General features: G+C 38.1%; 1 protein-coding gene across 1 annotated transcript; it reads right to left on the reverse strand.

Annotated features, from left to right (window-relative positions):
- Window positions 1-314: 314 nt before the first annotated feature.
- On the reverse strand, window positions 315-2,237 carry LOC104099730 (uncharacterized protein At2g39795, mitochondrial-like). The gene is made up of 3 exons (XM_009606812.4): window positions 1,893-2,237; window positions 824-1,164; window positions 315-733 (listed from the first exon to the last, which is right to left on the reverse strand). Exons 1-3 carry the CDS (start codon window positions 2,163-2,165, stop codon window positions 574-576), a joined length of 774 nt encoding a protein of 257 aa, XP_009605107.1. The 5' UTR covers window positions 2,166-2,237; the 3' UTR covers window positions 315-573.
- Between the last annotated feature and the right edge of the window lie 7,988 nt (window positions 2,238-10,225).

Raw genomic sequence — 10,225 nt, forward strand, 5'->3', positions numbered from 1 at the left:
GCCTACTAAACGCCTAGATGTGATAACCGGAAAATTAGCGAATTTGACAAAGCAGGCCCTAAATCAAGGCAAGGCAGATGACAAAAGAAAAACATACCAAATGAGACGTAGAGAAGAACCCAATAGTCAAAGATGGTAAGAAAGGGAGTATAACATTAGAGATGATACTCTCTGGAAATTCCATGAGAATAACTTAAACACTATTTAGCAACAGATGCAAAAAAAAAGAAAAAAAAGAAGAAAGCAATCTCGTTAACAAGCAGCAAAATATGCAGGCAAAGAAGACAAAATTAAAACTAGCTGACAAAGCATAATGAAAAAAACTCCAAAAGGACAACTCTAATATATGGGTGTATAGAATTCACCAACATTTCTTCTTAACTTGCCAAAGACTTGGATATCTCATGGTAAAGTAACTTTATCAATGATAGACAGTAAGATTTAGCAAAAGTAACCTAAAGGACTTCGCAATCAAGGTATTGATCGATGACAGACAGTAAGATGTAGCCAAAATAACATTACCCTACTAAAACATCAAGAACTTATGGGACAATTGTTCACAGAAAGTAGAATCTATGCCTCAATGAATTTCTCTAGATTCTTAAGCCACATCACGTATTCCCTGCCGTCCTTGTTGATCATGTACTCGTGCAAGAAGTTAGTTGCGCTGGGTTTGATCCCCCTAATCTCCAGATACTTGTGGAAAGCCTTTTGGAGGTTTTCATCCAAATCCCTAATCGAGAAAGCACATCTTCTATTAGTATACAAAAAAAAGACTGATATGGATGTAAGCCAGCCATTTAAATAAAATTTCAAGACTTACGAGAAATCAGGTCCTTCATAAGCAATTTGATCCTCAGAAGCATTAGGATCTTTGATTGACAAAGTGTCGATAGCAATCTCATCAGCAAAAGCTGTGCAACCAAACTCCAAAGAAGGTCCATTCTTCTTAGACACCCTAACAACAAGAGGAATTTGAGACTGATTGGCCCTTTCTCTATCATCGTCATCGTTGTCATTCTCATCTTCATCACCAGTAACAAGGTCAGGCATGTGAACTTCGACATCAATAGATTCACCTTGATATTCTCTTGTCAATGTTACAGTCTGTTGTCCCGGATGGTCGTCAATCTTGAAGGGGAAACCCTTAGGAGCCTCCTCAACCTGCAATGATAACAAAAAATAATGATAATAGTCTTAAGTCTGCTAATGTAGTACTAGCACTTTTTTTATAAAATAAAAAACAGCATAAATTTAAAGCAGGGATGAGGGCTTGGAAAAGCTCCAAGAAAAGTTCAGAATAAGACCTGCCATTAAGCAGTAACAGCAAGTCACACACAGAAGTTCGTCCATATAAGAAAAAGGGGAAAAGGAGAAAAGGGCAAAATTTACCACTTCACAGAACTGTTAATATTTACCCTTAAGTTTTCGAATAAATTTGCCCTCGATATAGCTTTTTGATAACCAATGCTCCTTGCCTTATAGGAACAGTGGTAGCAAAAGGTAAATTTAACCTTTTCCATTTTAAAATTTTTCGAGTAAATTACACTCTAAATTTGCTTTTAAGGTAAAATTACTCCAAAACTGGGCGTTTTTCTTACGGGTGGAGGGAGTAAGATTAAAAGAGAGAAAAAAAAGTCCTTGAAATAAATAATTTTCTCCATAAATTAGTCTATAACAAGATACATATAGGAACTAAAAATCAGAGACAAATATTAGAATCCACAAATTACAGCGTAGCTATTACCAAACGAAATAAGGTCAATATGTACTACTAGACAATAACTCAAAACGTTCTTTTTACTCATTTACTTTCTATTCAGATAACAAAAAGAACAGAGAAGAAATATTAGAATTCAATTTTTCATTTAACATGAAGGTTAAAAAAAAACCTCGTCATGTTCGTCAGATTCCTCGGCACATAGGATTTCGGACTGAATGACTTTAAGGAGTGACTCATCAGAACTGGGCCGCTTGGTCGAATAGCAATGAAGGGTAGAGGGTAATGAGCTTCGGAAGAAGTTTCTAGACGTAGCGCCACGGTTAACTACGGTGGAGAACAGAGCAAAGGATCGATGGTTGTAGCTCTGAGTTCTACCGATGACTCGAACAGCTAAAGGTACAACTTGAGAAGCTGTTCGTCTAATTATGTTAGTGAAAGCCATTTTTGGGGATTGTCGGAGGGGTAAGAGCTTTCAGGGTTTAAGGAGAAAGGGAGGCTTGGGTTTTAGGGTTTTGGCGACATGTTATAATAGGCGGATTCGGGACTTTTTCAGAAATTTAGAACTTGAAGTCGGGGTAGAATGGGAAGTGCAAATTTAAAAAAACGTGCAAATACGAGCATAAGACTTTAAAAAATGGCAAATACATCGGCAGCCCTTTAACTTGTTTTCACTTTGCACTATACTTATTCTTAAGGTAGTTCTATTTAAACTGTAGCTGTTAATCGGATCGGGCTGATCCGTGTACAACCCGGTTCAACCCGATACTGTAGCGTGGGGGAGGGCTAGGACGGATTGGGTGGGGAGCGGGTTTCAAACGAACAGTTTTTTGATACCGGTGCACCGGAACCCGCTAAACCCGTTAACCCGTTAACGGGCTACAGCCCGGTTCAACTCGATTTTTAACGTTTTTTTTAATTTATATATATATATATATATATATATATAAATATTTTTTTTTAAAAATTTTCTGGACCGTTGCCAGCGGGCAAATTCAAAAATGACCGTTGGCCAACGACCCTTTTTTGCAGAAATGGCTATTTCGGCCTACCCCTTAAGAAAATAGCCCCACACCCCTAGTATTTAATAAATTATAATTTTAACCTTTTAAAAACTATAAATTGCCCCCATTCTTCTTCATTTTTCCTCACAATTCACTTTCTTGCTACTCTAATTCTCTCTTGATATTATTGATTATTGTTCTTAAATTCTCAATTACTTATTATTTCAAGTTTCATCAAATATTTAGTTTAGCCATTACAAAATTATTATTATCAAATATTAAGTATTCAAGTGAAGTGTGGTATCAACTATCAAGTATCGATCTATCAATTGAAGTTTGGTTTTTGATATCAAATTTAGTGCGGCATCCGGAATCCTGGTACACTCGTTCTATATCTTTCTCTTCTTTGGTGTACATTTATTTTATTATTTACAATTATTAATTTAATTTACATAATGGATATATTTAGATCAGCCAAAAAAGTGTGCACTAGTAGAGGTGGTAGTAAGAAAACTTCCAAAAGATCAAGAGGTGGTGCTTGTTCTTCTAGTAGCTTTACACATGTTCTAGTGTGCTTCAGAGATTGGATAAGATCAGAACGACGAAATCAAGGGCGTGACGAGGTAGATGAAGCGGGGGACCAAGAAATTGGAGATATAATGGTTTATTGTTCTGATTCAACCAATGCCGGAAACCAAGAACCTCATGTTGACATGGATGAACTTACAAAAATGATGCAAAGCATGTGATGTACTATTTTTTTTATATAATTGTTGTAAACTTTTAATTTGCAAGTTCAAAAATAACAAAAAAAAAAAAAAAAAAACTTGCAACTTAATTTGAAGTATTATATATTATTCAATAAAAATATCAAATGAAAGTCTTCGGAGCTTGATCCTTACATATTGCCTATTGGTTTTATTAAATAATTTTTTGTAGCCGCTTACTTTCAAATTTTAATTTTAAAATTATAAAATTCAAATTTAAAATTTAAAATTTTAAACTTCAAAGTTTAATTCTAAGCCTTAAAAGTTTGCAAACACTTAAATATCAATAACATTGAATAAGAAAAACAAAATTTACTTTAAAAAAAAATCCACGGTCCACTAACAATCCGCTAAGCCCGAACCCGGACGGACAAAAAAAAACCCGAAAAATATAGCCCGCTAACAGCCCGCAACGTTAAACCGACGGGCTGATTTTTTTTTTGTGTCCAACCCGTCCCAGCCCGCCCGTTAAACACCCATTTTAAACGCTCCAACCAATCCTTTAGTGTATCATCTAGACATAAAAAGCTGACATGGCAAGGCGAATGTTTCTCACATTTTTCAAGCGCGTGAATGGTCCAAAAAATAAACTCCCCATACTTATTGCCGGAAAATAAATAGTTTTTGCCAGAAAATTTTCCGCTAAAATTCTCTTTTAATTTTTCAGTGTAGATATAATACCATGTACACAAAGGAGTAATTTCAAGACCGAAGCTTCTGCTTTAAAACATATAATTTAATATTGATTATCTCGTTTTTAAGATCCAAGCTTCCGTTTCAAGACTTACTCAAAAACAACCATGACTAAGAATAGCGTTCTAGCTGAAAATAGCATTCATATATATATATATATATATATATATATATATATATGAACAAGAACTACTCGAATCGGTCAAACTATATTTTATCAAAAACTATATGGGGGGATTGTATTTGATGAGAAGAAGCATGTACAACATCTGAACCCTACTGAATTGGCATGAAATTGGAATTGGCATTTTGTCGAACACCTTGTATGCTTAACTTGCCAAATTCTCCATTTTTCAAATTTGTCGTAGCTGAGTGGATCAAATTTGAAGAAGAAGGGGTTAGAAACACTCCCCTAAATGCAAAAACTTTTTGGCATTGGTTTTGCTGCATTTGATTTACTTGAACACCATTTCCGACCAAATAGAGCTCGCCGGAGCTTGGAGCTTCATTGGAGTTGCCATTTTTGAAGTTGGAATGTTCCAAATTGTAGTGGGGAGATAGATTACGACCTGGGGAAGAATCTCCCCCGCTTGGATTGGCTCGAGTATGTTCAAACCTTCTAAATTTATTTATGTCCAAATTAATAATTTTTGTTTTGTTATATTTCAGATCTGTCGATGTTGAATAACTGAATGTATAACTTGGAGGTTTGTGGAAGAATTTGTTTAATTATTAAAAGGAAAGATGAAAGAATGGAGAAGAAGAGGCCAAGGTTTGTACTGAATGATTGTATTGGCAGAAGAAGTTTGGGGAATGAGGGCGGGGGGTTGTCGGGAAGATGACAGAGGGTTCTTATTTTTCTTTTTTTAACTTTTTTCTTTTTATAAAAGTTTATTTTTGAAGTTAAATCCACATGCATCCTTCTAGGTGACGGGCGTGTGGGCGTGCACCGTGTGAATTGGGATTCTGTAGTTTCCATTGCACTGAATAATGGCCCTATTTTATTTATATCTGTGTTTTCGCCATGTGATAAAGTAATTGAGATGTCAATCATGCTAGATATCATATTTAGGCTTTATACCGATATTGTTTGGACCCATAGTGGTTGTTTCTTACTGTCATCTCACTGATTTCATTGATATTTCGTACTCAGTCATATTCATGCATTCATACCTTATCTCAGTCTCAGATATTACTTATTGATACAACATATCATTGTTGTCGGGCTAGTTTCATGACAATGTGAGCCCGTTAGTGAGACTGGAGAGATTGATGACTGAGTGAGGCCGAGGGTCTGAGTGAGAGTGACATTTTAGGATCGGGCTGCACGCCACAACATATTATATTGATTATATTTTATATGGTTCGGGTTGCAAGTCGCAACGAGCCTTAGGTCTGTATATATATATATATATATATATATATATATATATATATATATATATATATATATATATATTGATCGGGTTACACGCCGCAACGAGCCTTATGGCTATTTATATATTATGGGATCGGCCTGTACGCCGCAGCGATATAGCACTTGGGCTGAAGGAGCCTCTCCGGAGTCTGCACACCCCCAGTGAGCGCAGTCGACTATATATATATAGATCGCGTTGTGCGCCGCAACGGGCCTTATGGTCATATATGGACCGGGCTGCACGCCGCAGCAGGTAGTGTACAACGCTTGGTGATTGAGTGTGCTGAGCCTTGAGCATAGTGAGAGAGAATTCGAGACAGTGAGATTGAGTACTCTGAGAGTGTGAGTACATGATTCATCTCTGAGATACATGGCATTGGCATGCACACATGACATACATGCATAGAGACACATTTTTTCTCATGTTGTACAGTATCACGTCATTCATGACTTTTTACACACATTGATATGTGGACATAGAGAGGTATTTCACACTTGCTATCTGGAAAGAAAATGAAATATCTTATTTATTGTGGAAATGATACTTGGAAAAATTACAGTTTTCAAACTTACTCGTATTTTTGGCATTTTCGGTAAAAGATTTGGGTTTTCACTAAGATACTTGAAAAACATGACTATTTTCTGGAACTGTGAACGAGCTGAGCATTTTACTTCTGGGATACATCTTTTATTACTTGTATTATGCTGTTATGAACTGTTGTGGGATATTGGTTTTGAACCCGACCTTGGTACAAGCCCGTCACTACTTTCAACCTAAGGTTAGGTTTGTTACTTAATGAGTACATGGGGTCGGTTGTACTCATACTACACTTCTGCACCTTGCGTGCAGATGTTGGTTGCTGATGTTGCTGTGTTCGATGGGAGCTGGATTGAAGATGTACCTGCGTCCCGACTGTAGCTGCCTTTCGTTCGTGGTAGCTTTAGATCTGTAAAACTTTGTTTATGTACTATTCAAACAGACTATCTATTTATTTCATTTTCGCTTTATAAACTCTATTCTTAGAAGCTCATGATTTGTACTACCAGTTCTTGGGGAATGTATTAGATTCAGATATTTCTTTACTTAATTGCTTTATTAATTGTTATTAGAATTGGTTAGTGGTTAATTGGCTTACCTAGCGGGTTGGGTTAGGTGTTATCACGACTAGTCGAATTTTGGATTGTGACAGGTGGTATCAGAGCTCTAGGTTCATAGGTTCTACAAGTCATGAGCAAGTGTCTAGTAGAGTCTTGCGGATCGGTATGATGACGTCCATACATATCTTCGAGAGGCTACAGGACATTTAGGATATACTTCCCATCTTTCTTTCCTTATCGTGCGGCATTGATTCATCTTGAAGCATAACTCTTTGAATTCCTTCCACTCATTCAAATGCGCATGTGAGAGCTCGATATCGGCTGTGCGCCGACTGCTTATGATTCCATGGTTGAGGTGCGAGATGTGATTTTGGTGTGCTGATGATGGGCCAGTCTAGAGGACTAGAGGCCAGGTTTTGACTGTAGCTCGAGCACATAGATTTTGATTGTGTGAGCACGTGCTTTTGGACTTATACGTCCGGTAGTGTTCCTATGAGTAGATGTAACGACATGACCGATCGTTTTGAGCTCTAGCGCGTCGTTCGGAGGTTTGAGGCCATGAGCAGTTTCACTTCAGGTATTATGACTTGTACGCGTGGTCGAGATTGAATTTTGGGAAGTTCGGAGTTAAATTGGAAAGAAAATTCTCATTTCAAAAGCTTTAAGTTGGAAGAATTGACTAAGATTGGATTTTAGAGTAGACGGCCTCAAAATCGAGATTTGAAAGTTCCAGCAGGTTCGTATGATGATTTCAGACTTGGGCGTATGTTCGGATCGGGTTTTGGATGCCCCGGGAGCATTTCGGCACCTATTGTGGAAGTTAGCATTTTGAAAGAATTCCATAAATTTGGGTTGAAGTGCATTTCAATGTTATCGATGTCCGTTTGGAATTTCAAGTCTGAGAATAGCTCCGTATGGTGATTCCGGTATTGGGAGCGCGTTCGAAAGTGGATTTGGAGGTCCGTAGGTCATTTTGGAGTCGTTTGGCGAAAGTTAGAAATTTGAAGGTTTTTGAGAAGTTTGACCGGAAGTGGACTTTTTGATATCGGGGTCGAAATTCGATTCCGGAAGTTGGAGTAGGTCCATAATGTCAAATGTGACTTGTGTGCAAAATCTGAGGGCAATCGGACGTGATTTGATAGGTTTCAGCATCGAATATAGAAGTTTTAAGTTCTAAAGTTCATTAAGCTTGAACTGGAGTACGATTCATGATTTTAGCATTGTTTGATATGATTCGAAGGCTCAACTAAGTTCGTAATGTGTTTTGGGATGTGTTGGTATGATTGGTGGAGGTCCCGAGGGCCTCGGATGGAATTTGGATGATTAACGGATTGAAATACGACTTGAGGGATCTGCTGAAGTTGTTGTCATGATTGTTGCTGGTTTCCTTATACGCGATCACATAGAGTTGTTTGGGGGCGACTGTGAAATGTGCTATGAGGTTGCGATGATGGACCTGTGATCGCGGTGTGGTAGGTAGTTGTGCTACGCGAACGCGGCTGTGGTAATGCGTCCGCGAAGAAGGAGTGAGGGATGGCCTGATGCTATGCGTTTGCTCATAGCGATCGCGTGAAGAGGAGTGCGATCGCAAAGTTTTGGGTTACAGAATGTTGCGTTCGTGTGAGCTTGTATGCGGTCGCGTAGAGGAAACGCGGAGGCAGTGTGCTTAGCCTTCGCGATCGCGAAGGCACTCTCGCGATCGCGAAGAAGGACGGACCTGGGCTGGGCAGAATATTTTAAAAGCGGGGTTTGAGTTTATTTCTTCCATTTTTCACACGGCTTGGGCGATTTTTGGAGCTTTTGAAGAGAGGATTTCATCATCAAGCATGAGGTAAGTGATTTCTACTAGTTGTGAGTTACATACAAAGTTTATACATGGATTTTGGGCATGCTAATTTGTAAAAATTTGGGGTTTTGAAGAAAAACCTAGAATCTTGTATATTTGGATTTTGACCACGAATTTTGGACATAGAATTGAGAATAAATTATATATTTGAGTCCGTGATGTCATGGGCAAGTTTATCTTCTAAAAGTTTTGAAATCCGGGCACGTGGGCCCGAGGGTGATTTTATCGACTTTTCAAGCGGAGTTGGAAATTGTTGTAAATGGGATTATAATGAGTATTTGAGTATGTATTAATGGGTTTGCATAATTATTTACTAGTTTTGGAGCGTTGGGCAACGGTTTGAGTCGTCGGAAGGGCTTGGGAGCCGGTTAAGGAACTTCAGAGCGAGGTAAGTCTCCTTTCTAACCTTGTAAGAGGGAATTAACCCTATATGTGAACTAAATTATTATGTGCTTCTATTTGTGGGGGGCTACGTACGCACGAGGTGACGTGAGTCCGTACGTAGCTACTAACTATGCCTATATCAGGGTAGTTTTAGGCTTACATCATGCCTTGTTGCTATTGTTGTTGAATTTACGTTTATTGTTTGTCTTGAAAGGAAGCGAGATTGAGTTAGCATATTAAATGTTTCGAAAGGAGTTGAAATTAAGGAAAAGTTGGGAACTTAAAGGTTCTCATTTGAACTTCGTATATTTGAAAAGAATTGAGGAACACCATAATAACTTAAGAATCTATGTGTAACCGCGTTGCAAGTATGATTCGCGAGCGGGGGAAATTTCCTTAAATTTATATTTGACCGCATCGCACGTATGATTCGCGAGCGGGGTATTTCCTTCTACTACTCTCATGGGAGCGGGCCGTTTGCCTCGGCAGGTTAATAAATACATCTATGGTTTGCGCCGTTCAACCCTCGGCAGTGCACAGTTTACTTTTATGTTGGATCGGGCCGTACGCCTCGGCATTTCCTATATATATATTATCCTCATGGAATCGTGCGTAACATTTGGCAAGAAGCCAGTGTATCTGAGGGTTTTTCCCTAATTTGAATTATGACAACCTCTTGATGAAATCCACTATATCTATATACATATGCTCCGGTTACGGAGGGAACTTGCTAGTTGAGAGCTTGAGTAAATTGTAAAGAGGGAAATCGTACCATGTATTTTATACTTGTTTGTTTCATATATTTACTTTGTCTCATATTCATTCACTTCTTTACTGTACCTGATATTATTGGACCACTAGTAAGTATCACAGTCGACCTCTCGTCACTACTTCTTCGAGGTTAGACGGGATACTTACTAGGTACGCGTTATTTTCGTACTCATACTACATTCGCTGTACATTTTGTTGTACAGGTACATGTATGGATAGTGGCCTTGTGAGCGTAGCAGCGTGGTCGATACGGGGACTTAGGTGAGCTGCATCTTGTGAGACGATCCGCAGCCAGCAGAGTCTCCTTCAGAGTATTTATATTTTCTTTTCTGTCCAAATTTGTATTCCGGACAGTTATTATATTTTATTTTATTCCCTAGTAAATGCTCATGCTCTTGTGACACCAGGTTCTGGGATAATTATGCGATTATTCAGTATTGAAATTTGCGAAAAACATTATTATTTACTCTGTGAAGTTCATCATTTATTATTTAATTGAAGGAAATTTACGATTTCAGAAAATAT

This window comes from Nicotiana tomentosiformis, chromosome 5 (genome assembly GCF_000390325.3).
Source record: "Nicotiana tomentosiformis chromosome 5, ASM39032v3, whole genome shotgun sequence".
Classification (NCBI taxonomy): Eukaryota; Viridiplantae; Streptophyta; class Magnoliopsida; order Solanales; family Solanaceae; genus Nicotiana; species Nicotiana tomentosiformis.